Here is a 17,856-nt window from a genome sequence, read left to right as displayed (position 1 = left end):
CCCTTATACTTCCCTCACTTTTCTGAGAGGCTCTAAATTCAGACTTATATTCATGGTGGGTGAAGTCTCTGAGCTATGTGAAGGTCCTTAAAAGAAACGAACCTTCCCATCACTTTTCACCTCACCTGTAGTCAGGGGTCTCCCGACCCTGTGGTGGAATTAATGTCGTCTACACCATTAGCACATTCCTCAGAAAGCAAAGGAGCTGCAGAGGCACGGTGCTCTGCAAGCCCAGGCACCTCACACTGAACCAGACACTTAACTGATGGCACTAGTGGCATATGAAGTAACAATACACCTTTGCCTGAAACTATACATAAGTGTTTGTACAGCTGAATTCTTCTTCAGTGTCAAGAAAGTTAACGTATATTCCTTTACTATAACCACATCGCCCATGGGCAGTTATTTATAGTGTCATTTAACAGTGCAACAACTGGAAAATGAATGGTTTTCCACAAGTTGGATCTGACTGGAGACCTGCTAGGCTCATGAATAAATAATTCCTGAAGTCAGTAGAGCTGTACTGACATAAAAAGGCAGGATGAGAAGATGCCCTCTGGGTTTGCAGAGGTCTGACTTTGAGTGAAACGTGGAAAGAGTTTAAGCTTTTGCATTTCCTAGCTTGTCTTACATTGAGATTTAGCAGTTGGAGTCCTGTATTAATTATGTCTCAGCCTTGTCAATGCTGATCTGTAGAGGCTTCCTCAGCTTTCCACCCTGACAGGGGTAGAAATTCATTTTAATTTTTTAAAAAAGAAAAAAAAACACAGAATTGCTCCAACCTGAGAGACAAATAAGTCTGCTCCAACTCCAGAAGGCTCTTAGATAAAGCAATCACTAAGGAGCTGAAAACCATGTTTGAAAGCTTTTCTTGGTGAGGCAGAGAGGGATTTGGTCATAAGCCATCCAACCCCCAGGAGAGTGCAAAAGCCATTTGGATACTGAGGCTGGAAAGGTCCCATCACTGACCACTGCTGCGAACCCTGCTCTGAGGTTTTCGCACCTTCCTAGACCACAGTAAGACAGACTTGTGCCTGGAGGTCCCACTTGGGATTGCAGATCCCAGTGGGAAGGAGAGAGATGTTGCTGCATCCATAGGCTTCATTCAGCCTAAGCCACAGAGTGATTTTAACCCTTAACCTCAAAATTTTGTGATAAACTATTTTGGATGACTTTGTGAAATGCTTAGGTAAATATTTTTGGTAGAAACTTGTAAAAATGAGAGAAAATGTGTTCAGAATTTGCAGAAGGCTTACAAATGTGAGTCTTTGATCAAATAGGATTGTCTGGCACACAAAGTTAAGACCCAAACATTTGCAGGATAGGAGAACGGGGATGAGTGTCTGTGTGTGCGTGTGCATACATGCACCCTAATCACACCCCACCTCTTTCCCTCCTGGTGCAGCACAGCACCTCACTCAAGTCTTCCTCTTCCACGAACCCATTCATCTGTCAGCCAGCTGCCTCTGGCGCTCCAGGACGCAAAATGAGGCCAAGACGAGCACACACACTGTGCCAGGGCTGGCAGGGGAAGGGGATGCTTCTTGCTGGTGTCCCATTGCCAAAGACACCACACAGCACCACCAGGACAGCACTACAGCCTTCCCCTGCAGCTCTGTAGGATGGATGCAACTCCTCTCACTTCACCTAACCTAGGGTACAGTGCTGGGTGGCAAAGCAGAGGTACCCAAAGGCTCTGAATTAGCCAGACTCACACTTTGAACATGAAAATACCTTTTTCTAACCCTACACATTAATGGTTCGGAGTGTGAGCATTGGCCATTCTTCCCCTCCCATTGGCTTCTGCATAAAGGACTAAGAAAGGCACTTCCATCTTCTGAAGCCTTCAGTCACGTTCTTTTTGGACTGTGCCAGTGCACTACTGTGTTGGCAGCACAGGGATCTTGCAGCTTATTTCTATTACAATAAATTTCCATCCTGGCAGATCCCCAGCTGTAAGACTCTGTGCCAGTCTCTGCATTGCTGTGTGCCGCACTTTTCCGTCCTGCTCTCCTGTATGATGAGAAAATAACCAAAGCTAGAGCACGTACTGGCTATTTATAGCACTCACCCAAGCACTACGTGGAAAAGCTCAAGAGTTTAAGCATAATGTTGTGAACGCCAGTGCCGCATGATGATCATCGTTGTCACAGCCCAAAGAAGATCCGGATGTTGCTAATACCGTGGCACAGGCTGCAAATCCTTTGCTTGGAAAACTATGACTAAAAGGAGGCTCTGGGTGGAGATGGAAACAAAAACAGATAATTAGAATTTGATGAGGACTTGTAAGAATTTATAGTGTTATTTGATTTGAGAAATTCTGGAGTCGATCCATTTCAAAATATTCAATAAACTTGGGAATAGAAATGCTTTCTCTTATCTTTCATATCAATACATCAGAATTTAATAACAGTGATTTAATAAAACAATTCAGGAGACTTAAATGGGGTATGCAAAATTCATGGCAGATCTGGCTTTTGACTGATGTCATTAGCTTTTAACCTATGACTAAATGACCTTCTCAGAGGGAAGGTTATTGAACAGAGGAACGTAGTGTTTGAAGTTTGAAATGCCTTTTATTACTGCGTTCAGCATGACTTGCTTTTTAAACATATGGACATGATTTACAGGTTTCATAGCCAGAATAATAATGCTAAAATTTCCTGTTATGGTGTGTCTCAATTTTTATATAATGAGGGATGTCTTTAATCCAACATTTGGATTATGGCCTCTACATATCCATCTCTATAATAGGAATGACACTACTTAAATAAAAACTGTTAATTCTGAAAAAAATGTGCAGGTAGTTTCTAAAAAATATCACTTTTTATGTCTAGCTAGTTTTCAAACCTGCATGTGCTTTTTTGGGGGAGGGGGCAGGAAAAAGACTGAATGAGCAATATATTCCCATTGCATTTGAAAGAGTCAGGAAATCTTTATCTACTTGTTAAGACTGTACTTGACTTCCAGAAGGACAGAGGTGACACTGAAGAAACTCGAGTGAATCCTGAATGCACTGCTGCCATTTACTTCAGAAGCTGTCGTATGTCACGTACTGTGACACTGCTTATAGCACGCATTATTCATGGAAAGCTTGACAGACCATACATAAATCCTGTCATACTCATATACATTGCAAGCATATACATCCATATGTAACCTTTGGGAATCAGGTCCAGCTGACTCTTAAGTTTCTTTCCTGTTTTCCAGCCATTCTTCCCCACATGGGTGCCCTTACTCATCATGTGGCTCTCTAGCACGTCCCCTGTCTGCACATTTTGTCAGAAAAAAAAAAAAAATATGTTTTTTGCTTTCATGTGCAACAGTAAGCCTGGAGTTATGTTATTTAAATCAATCGTTACTTTGCTTTACAGTAGTGTAAAGAAAGGAAAAGGAAATCCAGAAAACAAAATAAAACAACAGTAGTGGAAGCTCCTTCAGCTGCCATTTCTATTTATATTTTGTAAATAACTGATAAATGTTTTTCAACTTCAAAATATGGAAGGAGCTGTCACCTTCTAATTTGGGACTCATTTGGGAATAAGCCTTTGTGGAAGTACGAGGTGGTTACCAGGACAAGTGAATCTGTGTTCTCATTTATTACACTCTACATTAAAAAACAAACAAGTCAGGGGTTATAAATGGTGTACTGCCATTTGTTTAATTTCTGTCAGACTCCTACATCAGCAGTTACTTAAACCTTCAATAAAAAATTTTCACTCCAGGAGGGAGAAAGTCTGTTTTAAATTAACTTAAAAGGAAACTGCTCCTTTAGCCAATAAAGCAAAATGAGTACATAAAAAGATGCTGTCAGGGCTTGGTCTATATTTTGACTTCTATGCCATTAACACCCTTCTTGGTTTTCACTTTTATCATACTTTACGATACCATTCAATTTGAAAGGTCCTCCCAGGTTCACAGCATTGAGGATTCATGACTTAGTGTGAACTATTTCATATCTTAAACATCAAAAGCTACCTTTGGCACATTTATGGCTGAATAATCAACGACTTTATTCTAGTCTGCATTAGTATATGCTATATATTTTAAACCATAACGATTGTATCAAAAATGTCAGCTTATTGAGTATAATTACAAAGTAAGAGGCAAGAAGGTAACAAAGAAGGAAGCATTTCCCCTGGTCTTCTGCCCCACTTGTTTTGCAAAGTGGTATTTTTAACTGGTGAGGACTGTACTGGTGGCATTTACCTTAATTTCACAGGTTCAGCCGAAACTGATGCAAGATAACCAGACTAACCCATCACACTGTCAGGTGACTCAATGGTAAAGTATTTATCCAGAACTTTCCCTTGACCCCTGATCTGGCTGTCTAAGCACATTCATGTGCCTCCTTTGTTCTTCTTTCTTGCTCGGGAAAGCTTTTCTTACTCCCTATGAATGGGCTAACTGTTCAGATTTGTGTTTCAATTCTCAAACGTGGTTGCATAGCTGTTATTTAGCTTCACTGTTGAGAATAAAACAAACAATACAAGTCACAAAACACAAGGAAAGGCTCAACATTTCACAAGAACTATGTAACACTTCTTATCAATACTGCCTCCATAATAAACTGCAATATTTTCCTGTAACTCAATTACAAAGGCATATTACGAAAAATCCTTTAAAATCGTCTGGTCTCTCTCTGCTCTGGTGTTTTCCCATGTATACTATTTTAAAACCATCCACAAATCACCCCTAAAGATTTCATAGCTAATAATTGCTTACCCTCTCTACCTGTTCCCTGGAGGGCTATCACCTTATCACCTTGCTGTGCTCCACGGTAATTAAACTATACTCACAGCAATGTTTCCAACCTGCAGAAAGCCTGAAGCCTGTGGCTTCCATTTCAAACCTCAAAAAGAGTTTGTGAGCCTGAAAGCATCTGTAAAAAACAAAAACAAAACCCAAACAGTTAGAGTTTTGTACACTCTAACAGTCAAATAAAAATTACTGCTTCCTCTAGAGACTTTGCCTTGTTTTTATCTTTACATATTCAAGGCTACACTACTGCTATGAACTTAAAGAAACACTTGTTTGGATGGATTTTAAAGTACATGTAAAATGAATTATGCTTGCTTTACAGTTTAAGGCCAGATACAAACTATTGAAATATTGGATTTTTTATTTTTATTTTTAAATAAGAAACTCATTTTTCTTTTAATTCAAACTGTGTAGAAAGCAGAGGCCGGCATTACAATAACGGGTACCACAAACATAAAGAACAGTACTGACAACATTCTGGAGCTTATGTATGGTGGGAGCATTAGTAGTAGGATATAAAACATACCAGGTGAAGGTTCTGCAGCTTTGTACAGAAAATATTTTGCATCCCCACCAGGACCAAGATTTTACGTTTCCAATAGCTCCATCTGCTGTTGTCACTGCAATTTTTTTTTTTTCTTTCCTCCACTAAGTCCTTAGAGTTGTTTAATTCTCAATAAAACCTATTTTGCTAGCATTTTAATATTTGAACCATCTGAGAGTTCTGGCACTTCATCTTGTATTGACTCTTTGGCAATAAATTTCCAAGATTTTTTAACGAATTTGTCAAGTCCTGTCTTAAATGTACAAACAGAAGTGTAAGACAGGCCTTCTCTTCTACCACAGATGATGTGCAAACGCTAAAGCACAGAAATGGCCTCGAGGCTGCAGAAATGGAAATTCAGACCTGCAATTAAATAGACTGTAAACTGTAGCAAAACTAATAAAAAAATAAATAAAATAGTAAAGCCAAGTCTAGTCCAGTCAACAGACTGTGGCTTCATAACAATTGATACCAGATCTGCCTGTTACTGTATCATATGTGATCCACATCAGATACTGGCACATGACTGCATTTCTGTCACGTTAGTCAGATTACTTGTCAGAGAGCTGATGTCGCTTGTATGCTGGCTGTAGGACAGATATCCATTAGGTCTGCCAGTACAAAGCTAACCCACATTTCTGACCGATTTGAGCTGTCAGGGAGAGCCCAGTCATCATTCTGTATTGTTTGCCCAGGAATTTTTTCTGTCCCATGTGGGGAGCCACGAAGTGGGATCACTGGCTCTGCTGAATAGGCAGAAGACTGCCAGCAGCCCAGATCTGCTTCCAGGGACTGCTCCTGCTGGGCACAGGGAAGGGCTTTTAGACCTGGCACTCACCAAAATGATCCCTGAATGTAATCATAGAAGCAAGAAAGTTGGAAGAGACCTGCAAGGTCCAACCACCACCCTACTACCAATGTCTCCCACTAAACCATGTCCCTAAGCACCATGTCCAACCTTTCCTTGAATACCCCCAGGGATGGTTATGCCACCACTTCCCTGGTCAACTTGTTCCAATGCCTGACTGCTCTTTCTGAGAAGAAATGTCTTCTAATTTCTAACCTAAATCTCCCCTGGTGCAACTTGAGGTCATTCCCTCTAGTCTTATAACCAGTTACCTGCGAGAAGAGGCTGACCACCAGCTTCTCCACTCTTCCCGAAGCCTGTAGTGCTGCATGGGGTTGTTGTGACCCAACACTTAGCCACGTTGAACCTCATCCCATTGGCCTCTGCCCATCAACCCATCCTGTCCAGGTCCCTCTGCAGGGCCTTCCTACCCTCCAGCAGATTGACACTTCCCCCTATCTTGGAGACATCTGCAAAAGGACTGAGGGTGCACTCAATTCCCTTATCCAAGTAATCAGTAAATATATTAAAGAAAATGGGCCCCAAAATCGACCCCTGGAGAACACCACTGGTGTGGTGAAGGATTTAAAGAGGATAATCCACAGCAAACGTTGTGCACTGTGAGCTAGTCTTGTGCTGGTGAGGACAGAGACATGACCTGTGTGTGAGCTCAGGAGATCACAAACCACTCCTTGGTATATGCACACTGATGGCTCCAAAGCCTGCTGGCTCTTCTGCCTCGTCACCATCCTGATTTGAGCGGTAAGCAGACCTGGGATCTTGGCTGGGTGAAAGCTGAATTGAACAGAGGGCAACTGAGATATCAAGACCTTGGGACGTGCCTTAGGAGCACAGGGTAGATACAGATGTGAGACCTGACAGACATAGAGCGGCTGATCAACTTCTCACATCTATTAGCAAATTCACCTGTCTTAGATATTGTGCTTGGAAGGGAGACATACCAGTAAAACGCAAAAAATCTTACTGCTCTATGAGCAGAGAACCATTTCTTGTGGCATTTATTTTCCAGAACCACAATTGTTCCCTCACCATAGTATCAGGATGGGGAGCAGTGCAGTTCTTTTGTGAACTACTTTGTGGACAACCAATTATCTGTTCTTGCCAACTACTAACATTTTGAAATAATAAACTGCATGCTTTAGACATATTCCGATAAACGAATGTGTTAAGTTAACACACCAACTTATTACACACAGCAAAGGCACTCCACCAAGCCGATATTTTGTGCTCAAGATATTCAATAGATGCAATGTTGTACATCAGGCTGGGGCTGTGACAAACTCAGCGTGAGAGTGGGCTGAGAGGGAGATAATTTAGCGTGGTACCTGTTGAAAAAGTTCTGTGTTTTCAGGAGCACTGAAGCGATCTCCTTGAGGCAAGGTGACATCTGCTACCAGAACAACGCCACAAGAGTCTCTTTAAGCCTCCTCCATCATCTCTTTCCTTTAACTCAATTCATAAGGGTGCTTTAGGGAGCATTCAAGGACCAGGCTTGAAAGCAGTAATTACTCTGCTATCATTGTTTTTTACTGTCTACTGTTACCATCTTTACTCCCTACTTTACATATTCCACAGTCTTATTCTGACCTTGTATGTACTTTTAATGACGGAGTGAATGCATCTAGTTTAGGCATTTAGGAAAGAACGAAACCTGAATTCCTCTTCAGCTGCTGGTCCCTTTATAGCAGCTCAACCTCAGATCAGGGCAGGACAGATTCTGAATATGCCCAAGATTAATGACAATTTTCTGAATATACAACACAGCAACCCAGCTGGGGAAAAGCGTGTGGTACCCCAATCTCATGAAACAGTTGTGGATAGAAAATTTAGCAGTATTTTTGCCAACTTTGCAGTAGCAAGGATGTCTTTCCTTTCCTGGAACAACTACAGGTTTTTCCAGGCTCACAGGTAGACAAAATTTTCAGGATAGTTTGAATATGACAAGGGAAGGAACTTGCTGGTACAGGGTGACAGAATTGGACTGAAGACATGACACTAAACATAACTAGACACGTTTAACGTAGAACATGGATGTCTGAACATCAAAGTTAATATGCAAAGTCAAATGCAGGAAAGCTTCACTGTAATACTTTTCCTGACCTCCTCCAGAAAGACATTCCAGAGCTTATGGCCAGCTGCTGAGAAAGCACTCCAAAGTTCAGATAAGCAGAGGGCCAAAAAAAATCATAGCCGTCCCATGGCATAAGAAGAGGTTTCTAAGATGAAGTGGGTGTATCCTGCGGAAGGTTTTGTAGGTCACTGAGAGTATTTTGGATTTGCACAATGGTTAATATTGGCTTATGGGCTATGTCAAACTTTACTTCTTTTTTTTGATGAGAGGCTGCTATGTTGTACACTGATTACGATTCATCTCTTAAGTTTGCATACCAAGAATTACAGTTTCTCTACAGAGTGTTCACGGAATTTATTAGCAACAGCTAGTCTAAAAAGAAAAGGAAAAAAAAAAAAAAAGGAAAAAAAACTTTCCAGATAGTTAAAAAAAAAAAAAAAGTTTTGTTTTTCAGACAGCTAGAGTTGCAGTGAGTACTACAGCTTGATTCTTCAGGGCAGCCTGCCCTTGAAGCAGGTTACTACTGTAATTTACCAGGGATCACCTCCCAGGGTGCTGCAGCTGAGTACCTCCAAGTACTTTTCGCCTTTTCCTGGCACTACTTTGTGTTTTCCTAGATTTCATTTAAGACAACTGTTTTACATCCAGGCTCCAGGTTCTGCTGAGAACTAGGACCCCAATGGCTTCCTGATACTCTGGCTCTTCTTTCACAGCATGGTGTCACAAAATTCAGGTTCTTGCCAGGCATTCCACTCAGGAGGAGCACTTGATGACAGGTGCAGATGTACCAATACCCGTCTCACCTTTCTTAACGTGGCAGAAAACCTCAATGAGCAACAGTTTTCTTATTCAGCACAATAAAGTCTTTCAGCTCTTTCAGTCCCAGAGTAAAGTGCCTGATTTCTTCCTCGTTCCTTCTTCGGATTGGCACCTCCGATCTTTGTCCAGGCTTTAAGGCAAGCTGGAATCCAACCAGCACCGTAGCCTTGGTCAGCTCATACCACCACTCATGCATAGCATATTTGCACAGGAGTGATGATAGAACCGAATTGGACAAAATTCGCATCAGAAATGCTGGCGAGGAGAAGCAGCTGCCAAGCATAATTGTAGGAGCATACAGGAAAGACATGAACAACCAAAGCTTGGTGTGATAACATCAGTTCTTGGCAGCCAGCAGTGGACAAGGCAGTGCCGGGGGTGAGAACTGCTGATTTCAAAGCTGGTTGAGAAGACCAGAGAGGCACAGCCGAGCGGTGCCAGCTCCCTGAGACAGAGCACATCTCACACTACCCTGCTGCACTTCCCAAACTCCAAACCCCTGGGCTGTTTGTAAAAATGCTGGGTTTTATTTCCAGTTACAGAGAAACAAAACTTGCAGCAAGAGGCTGGAGAACGTTGTGTGAGCTCCCGCTGTGACTGACAAGACCCCAAAGTAAATCAGGAGACTTACTATTTATTAACTTTTATTTATTCATTATTTAATGATATATATTATTTTTATATTTGGATAAAATATATTTTTATAATTATTTTTATTTTAATATTACTATTTAATAAAATACATGATAATATATTATTACTTTATTTATTTTGAATTTTGTGAGACCCCACCGTGACTGACAGAACCCAAAAGTAAATCAGGAGGCGTGTTTATTATGATTGCTTATTAATTTATTATTTTTATACCGTTTATTTTTATTATTTATTCATTTATTATTTTATCAGGAGACCCCCACCCGGGGGTGTGTGACAGCACTCGCCGCCTGAGGCGCGCAGTTCACTTTATTTGTCCCCGCAGCTCGGACGAGGCACTTTGTGCACAGCCCTCCCCAGCCACAACCCAGAGTGGGGCGGGGCAGGGAGAGGAAGGGGAACCCCCACAACACCGCCTAATGGCCGCCTCCCTCCCTCCCTTTCTCCCTCCCGCCGTCCCGAGGCCGCTCTGATTGGCCGCTCTGATTGGCCGCTCCTTTTCCCGCATGACCCAGCGCCGGGCGGCGATTGGCCGAAGCGGGCCGGAGGGGCGGGCCGGCCGCGCGGTTACCGTGGCGACCGCGGCCGTACCCGGAAACGGGAGGGCGGCGGGGGAGCTCCCGGGGCGGCCCCGGTGGGCGGCCGGTACGGGCGCGCGCGCGCGCTCGTTCCCCTCCCCGCCCCGCCCCGCGCCGCCCCGCCCCTCCTGCAGGGTGCCGCCCTCTTAAAGGGCCCGCGTCAGGCATGGCGGGGCCGGGCGGGCCCGACGGGGCGGCCGTTGCGGCCGTTGCGGCCGTTCCGTGATGGCGCCTCGGCGCTCCGCCGGCGGCAGCGGTGCCGAGATGGCGGCCGGGGGCCGTGCGGCACGGGGCGCGGCGGCGGCGGCGGCGCAGAGCGTGTGCATGGTGTCGGACTTCTTCTACCCCAACATGGGCGGCGTGGAGAGCCACATCTACCAGCTGTCGCAGTGCCTGATCGAGCGCGGCCACAAGGTGCTGGTGGTCACCCACGCCTACGGCGGGCGGCGGGGCGTGCGCTACCTGAGCAACGGGCTGAAGGTGTACTACCTGCCGCTGCGCGTCATGTACAACCAGTCGACGGCCACCACCCTGTTCCACAGCCTGCCCCTGCTGCGCTGCATCTTCCTGCGCGAGCGGGTGAGCGTGGTCCACGCGCACAGCTCCTTCTCGGCCATGGCGCACGACGCCCTCTTCCACGCCAAGACCATGGGGCTGCGGACGGTGTTCACCGACCACTCGCTCTTCGGCTTCGCCGACGTCAGCTCGGTGCTGACCAACAAGCTGCTGACCGTCTCGCTCTGCGACACCAACCACATCATCTGCGTCTCCTACACCAGCAAGGAGAACACGGTGCTGCGGGCGGCCCTGGACCCGCGCATCGTCTCCGTCATCCCCAACGCCGTGGACCCCACCGACTTCACCCCGGACCCCTCCCGGAGGGATGACAGGACCGTCACCATCGTCGTGGTCAGCAGGCTCGTGTACAGGAAAGGTAATGGGGCCTAAAACGCAAGTTTACCCTCGTTACCGTTTCCTATAGGCCGTGGTAAGAAAGGTCTTGGATATAATTACCAGGTAGATGGGATTTATGGCATGGGTTGAAGTGGGTTTCACTACTTCGTGAGCTGACAGGGTTGGGCATTTGTGTCAGTGCATTCAAGAAGAAGGAATCTACACCTTAGTTCGCACCTGTTGGTTTTAGAGGCCCGTTTCTTTTCCAGCATTGCAGGTGCTGGAGTTTGTAAAGTGAAAGGTTTGGCTTATCTGGAGGATATGGTCTATGATCTATGTACCCTGATCTATGTATTCTACTAAAGACCTTTCAATTGTTTTTTTTAATCAACCATCATCAATTTAAGTCATTGTTCATCATATTTGTCTCCTAATAGATCACATATTGTTTTTTGTTTGTTTGCTTGCTTTCTTTTTTCTTGTTAAGAGCTTTATGTTCAGCAGTACAACTGTTCAAGAGACTTTTCCCATCCGGAGTAGCGCTAACACAGTAGGCCACATCATGATAACTTCTAAAATCAAATACTTGTTTATACAGCTTGTCCTAAATTCTCTCCTCTTAGGTATAGATTTGCTTAGTGGTATAATTCCTGAGCTCTGTCAGAAGTATCCAGAGTTGCATTTCTTAGTTGGAGGAGAAGGACCAAAACGAATCGTACTGGAAGAAGTCCGGGAAAGATACCAGCTACATGACAGGTTTGTTCTAAGCATGTTTATGATCCTTCACTGTATTTTAAGGGTGGGAAAGACAACAGCAATACCCTAACACCCTCGCTCACTGCCTCACCCTCCAAAAAAACAACAAACAAACCCCAAAATCTTGAGGCTGGAGAAGATGAGAACTATTGAGTGAAAGCACAGCAGATAGACCAAACACCAGCTGAGCACTTGCAGAGTTGGACTATGATCCTGCAAGTTGGCCCTGTATGAACTTTCACATGAGTCAGAGAAAATCTGAATTAGACATTGATTTATTGTTTCTCTGAAATGACAATGTTCAAATCACTTCTGCTGGATTACTGTATGGTACGAGGTGTTAGCGAGTTTGTGTCACTGCTGCTTTTAAGGATAACTGCTAATAGTTTTGGAAGTTTCATTCTTATTGACATCTCTCTGCTTTGCTTCATTTTACTTTTTTATTTCAATGTGGTACTCTTCAGGGCAGGACTTAAACAGTACCTGTTCTTGTAGGTAAAGGTGTTCCTTGGTGCTACTGTGTCACCAAAATGTTTCCATAATGCATATGTCTGTATATTTTTTTTGAGTCTTTGTTGTTCCTCAGAAGTCGTTTTATACAGGAAGCAAAAGGTTCTTAATTTTTCATTTCCTGTTGCCTGTTCTGTACTTCAGTCGGTGATTCCTCCTTCTGTGACTCCCTGGTATGAAAGATCAATTTTTTATTTGTATTTTTTCTTTAGTGTTCTTTGTTGTTCTTCCTTCATCCTGTTCTGGTTTCCCACCATCTCTTCAAAAGAATAGGTCCTGATCACTGATACCCTAATTATTTTTTTTTGCCAGTGGACTCTGAGATTGATCACACCTCACACTGAAAATTCAGATAATACATCTAAGCAGAGAAAGAGTGATAACTCTTAATTATTAACTGCATGAAGCTGTGTTCTCTTCCAGAAATAGCAAGCTCGGTAGCGGTGTTTTTAAGATGGTTACCACATTAAAGCAATTGCTGGTCAAAATTTAGAGAAAACAGAACAAAGGTGTCTATGCTGCTTCTCTCTATATAAATAAGCGTGTACTACTGGAACTCATTTTTTAGTATATGCGTAACATATGGCATTTTTACAGTATAAACCTAGTGTTTCTCTTATATTTTTCTTATATGCAGGGTGCGTCTCCTAGGAGCCTTGGAACACCAGGATGTTAGAAATGTTCTAGTCCAGGGGCATATTTTTCTCAACACTTCCCTCACTGAAGCCTTTTGTATGGCAATTGTGGAAGCAGCAAGCTGTGGCCTACAGGTAAAAAAATAAAATAAAAAGAGAGATCTTAACTATCTAGACTGCATTTTAAACAAGCTTCATGATTAAATAATATGTGCTTGTAACATTTTATTTCATTTCATCCAAAGCTCTGTCTCTATAAAGGTGAGCAAATATCGCCCACATTTATAGATAACCTGGAAAGTAAGACAGAATGGTTTATCAAAACTGCTTAAGCTCTCAGGAGAAACTTGAACAGAGATGGGAATACATGTAGATCTGCTAATTCTTAGATCTCTGAACAAACCAGACTGCCTCTCCAGAGTGCTGTTTTGTATGTACTCCTCTCCAGAATATAGAGTGCTTGGTGTTCATGAAGGCTTACTTTGATGCTGCCTAATGAGGAGTTGCATGGGTGACTTTGGTCAGTCAGACATATTGAATTACCAGACTAAGCCATTGTTTGACACCCATTTTCTTCTTGAACCAAGATCTGACATACATTTTATTTATTTTTAACTGAATGCAAGGATTCAAGGTAGAAGAGGGTTAGAGAGAGAAAGAAGACACTAGAGTAATCACATTAAGAGCTCTTTCTGGCTAATATTCAGCTCCATTTGCAGAGTGACAGCTAAAAGCAAAAAGAAATCAACAGCCATAAAGAACAGAGATTCTCACATTTAAATCTAAAGAAACTTATTTTTGAAAGACAGTACTGATGCTGTCTTTCAACAATTAGATACTGATCTAATTGATATTGTTATCAGTATCTAATTAATATGGTCAATGATGGGGATAGGGGAGAGAATTTGGGGTGAAACCAGGACACTTATAAACAAGAAGTATAGAAAACGTGAGGGGCTTTATTCCACTCCAACATTTTCTCAGGGTAGTTACTACGTATTTGTGGCATTCATTCTCCAGTCATTTGTTTTCTTCTCTAGGGGTGCCAAAATTCTGTGGTTTTCCTACTGTTGCCTGCTGTTTAGAGATGATTAAAGAATACAAATCTTAGTAGTTTCTGGTTTCCCTTTAAAAACAGTAATTACTGAACTTCTGAAGAAATTGTTTTAAGTGTTCAGTATCTTACAAATCATAAACCGAAGGTGATGTGGTAAAATTATCTCCTCCAAGTATAGGTAATGGTTTTCATGAGGAACTATGGAGAGAAGATCCAAAATCTAATTACACAGATCTAGCTGTGTATTGTGACAAACATCTTTAGGAAAGATGTCTCATTAAACACACACTAGGCCAATCCTTCTGTCTTATGCTACCAAAGAGTCACTCTGAACATTGTTAAAAGTATTCTGCTGTGTGAGGTCCTTTCTAGGGCCTGGACCTTCCATTCACATATGCAGGTAAAACTCCCCAAGCTTCCTAGCAGTCTTTGCCTTCATGGCAAGCAGTCATTGGATTTGTGTTGTTTTTTTCCCCCCTCCCCTCTCTTCAACTTCAATGCTGCATCTAAACAATCTAAACAGTGTAATAACAATATCATCACTGGACTTTATTGCTATGCAATATATGTAGTATTTCTTTTGTTTCTTTCAAAGGTTGTGAGTACAAAAGTTGGTGGCATTCCTGAGGTGCTTCCAGAAAATCTCATTATTTTATGTGAACCCTCTGTGAAATCATTGTGTGATGGTCTAGAAAAAGCTATTGCCCAGCTCAGATCGGGAACACTACCATCTCCAGAAGCTGTTCATAATAAAGTAAAGACATTTTATACCTGGAGGGATGTAGCAGAGAGAACTGAAAAAGTATGTATAGCCACTTTTTTTTTTTTTAATTCTCTTCAAGTACATTTCTGAAAAGTGATTTCTTTGAAACTTTACTGTGTGTGTTCTTTTTGTAATTCTTCAGTTTAACTTCTGAATATTTTCTATCAAATACATGGTTTAAAAAGGTTCACAAAATACTTCCTTTTCCCAACTACTTCCCGTTTTTGTTGTTGTTTTTCCTCTATTTGTATTTTTTTCTGTAACATAAGTACTGGTAAGTATTCTGAAGAACAGCCTAGACCTTTAGTTACATTTCTACTCATATTTTTTTCTCCCCAGAGTCTTCACAATAAGTAGCTCTTCTGGCATAGCTGGAAAACATGCTGCATAAGATGTATGAAAAGATAGAGTTCATGACACAGTTTTGTCTGTGGCATGCTAATGAGTGGTTTAAAATGATGCGAGGTAGCGTAATGCCAGCAGACATAGCTGAATATACATGAGCGCTATGGACGTAATGAAAATAAATTATCATGCTTTTGAAATCATATTTCAGAATTAGAACCGTGCTTTGGTCTGAAATCTCTGTCATTAGCAAGGAATATTAACTGCAATAATTTATTAACTCCTGTGGAGATGTGTCACTTTTGACTTCAGCCCCTATGTTTTAGACAAGAGAGTAGTTGAAACAGATACATCTTAATTACATTGTACTGTTACTCAGATACATATCTCTCCTACTAGTCTACTCGAAGAAGCATCATACGCAACCAGTTTATCTGATCTTTTTCAAGTACTGTCAGTACAATTCATCTTATGATTTTTTTTTAAGCTGCAAACAATATTTCAGGTGCAAAGTTTTTGTAAAAGTTAGCCTAGGTTTCAGTTTCTTTTATTGCCCTTCCCTAAGAAATTAAACCAAACTCTGTGAAGGGAAATGTTAGCGTAACTGGGAGAAGGACACATAGAACTTATGTTGCACAAAGGAGTGTTGTTGGTTAGCTCATTGCTGATGTATTTGTAGGATGACGTCTGTTATGTTCTCAAGGACAAAACTCTTTTGAATGATTTAAGTCTTGAGTCACATATAGTAGTTTTCTGTTCTATGAAACACTAGACCAGTGGTTGTAGTTAATATGTATGTTGTCACTAATACCATGTATTTGCTTTCCATATTCATTGAATTTTATCATACTAGTGTTTCTTTAAATAAAAATCAGAATCCTATTCTGATTTGCTTGACTGTCCAAATACAGATATTGGAAGATTGCCCACCCAGCTACGTGTTCATCCATCTTTGTGTTGAAAATCTCGTAACTGCGTGTTCAGACTCTGTGCTTGACTGGTGTGTCTAAGAGATTTGAATCCATCCCATTAATTCAAAAAACTCTGTAACATTAGATTAGAGGCAAATTACGCTGTCTTTCTATCTAGTGAAATATTCTCAAGGGCTGTCATAAAATAGAAGATTTCTTTTCATTTTTCTCCTTAACCATTGCATAAATTTAAATTTCTGAAATGCTCATAAATCATTTTAAACTTGCAAAGCTTTTTGGTGTAACATTTGTCACATCTGGTTGTTAGGAATAGATACTGTATTTTGCACACTGACAACAAAGCTTGATTTTTGAGGTAGAAGCGACATCACTCTTAAGATTTCACTCTCTCTTTTCTCCTTTTTAGGTATATGAGAGGGTTGCAGGTGAAAAGGTTTTGCCCATGAATGAGCGACTTGACAGACTAATATCTCACTGTGGCCCAGTGACTGGGTATATTTTTGCTCTTCTTGCTGTTCTGAACTTCCTCTTCTTGGTGTTTCTGAGATGGATGACTCCAGATTCCATTATTGATGTTGCAATAGATGCCACAGGTCCTAAAGGTGCATGGACTAAACAGTATTTTTCTGGGAAAAAAAGAAGAGTTAAAGAAGAACCTCCGATCTCCTAAAATCCTCCAATGGAGAGAAAAAATGCATCAGTTCCTAAAGGTTTTAAAGCTTGCTGGTAGAGACATTACTTTTCAAATGCTACGGTTTCTTTCTGAAGTTCTTTGAAAGAAACTTGGTTAAATGTGCTACCTCAATTTAGGATTATGTTTTAATTTAGTTTTGGATTCTTATAAGTATATGGACATCTCTTTTGCACTTAAAGCCTGGGGGGAGAACGTGGATTTTTACATGTGTCAAGAGCCTTTGAGACAAAAATATTAGATTTTTCTCTATAACTCGAATAGTACAGACAGTGAGTGTAAACTTTTGTGATATTTGGAAAAGCAAAACACAAGAATTACATTAGTTTACAGTAATCCCTGTCAATTCCTGATATTTACTGTGATTTTTGGGACCTATTTAAAAAAAATTAAATACTGAACAAAACATACCTTTTTTTCCTACGATGAAAATTACACTTGAAGGTAGTCATACTAAGAAATTCCACAGTAATAATTAATTTACTGTAAATTCATTATTAACATGGAAATTTCAGAGACTTAGTTCCAGCAGTTGTGTCCCAGTGACAATGTTTTGTGTGCACAGCAACATTATTTTGAAGTTTGTCCCTAATGAAAATTAGATCATTCTGTTGCCAAATCAAAACTCCATAAAGAGCTTCTGATATCTTCATCACAAGTATCCTGCTAACTAACATATGAAAGTGAGGTAAAGCTTATGTCTTTTTTTTTTTTTTTTTTTTTTTAAGTACATAGGTGGCTTTTGTAAAAATACATAGTTGAAGGAATGATATTACTTAGATTAAGATGATAACAATTAGCCTTCAGAATCAGCTCAGGCCTGAAAACACCTCCAACAGACTATGCCAAAGTATGAAGTAATGTGTGTTTGCGTGCGTGTGTGTATCTGAATGAGAGAGAGAGAGAAATTTATGAAGGGCTTAACAAGCCTCAACAAGCACCACCATATTCTCTCTGGTGTTTCTGTTTTGTTTTGTT

General features: G+C 41.4%; 1 protein-coding gene across 1 annotated transcript; it reads left to right on the top strand.

The window, feature by feature from the left end:
- The first annotated feature begins 10,462 nt into the window (after positions 1-10,462).
- On the top strand, positions 10,463-16,888 carry PIGA (phosphatidylinositol glycan anchor biosynthesis class A). The gene is made up of 5 exons (XM_084288090.1): positions 10,463-11,229; positions 11,813-11,945; positions 13,093-13,225; positions 14,743-14,949; positions 16,594-16,888. Exons 1-5 carry the CDS (start codon positions 10,521-10,523, stop codon positions 16,855-16,857), a joined length of 1,446 nt encoding a protein of 481 aa, XP_084144216.1. The 5' UTR covers positions 10,463-10,520; the 3' UTR covers positions 16,858-16,888.
- The last annotated feature ends 968 nt before the right edge of the window (positions 16,889-17,856 follow it).

The sequence above is a fragment of the Netta rufina genome (assembly GCF_964035555.1).
Source record: "Netta rufina genome assembly, chromosome: 1".
NCBI lineage: Eukaryota > Metazoa > Chordata > Aves > Anseriformes > Anatidae > Netta > Netta rufina.
The sequence above is the reverse complement of the archived record's forward strand: the minus strand, read 5'-3'. Positions and strand labels throughout refer to the sequence as shown.

Coding starts and splice junctions, on each gene's coding strand:
- PIGA (XM_084288090.1), top strand. CDS start 10,521: ATGGCGCCTCGGCGCTCCGCCGGCGGCAGCGGTGCCGAGATGGCGGCC. Junction 11,230..11,812: donor CAGGCTCGTGTACAGGAAAG/GTAATGGGGCCT, acceptor CTCTCCTCTTAG/GTATAGATTTGCTTAGTGGT. Junction 11,946..13,092: donor AGATACCAGCTACATGACAG/GTTTGTTCTAAG, acceptor TCTTATATGCAG/GGTGCGTCTCCTAGGAGCCT.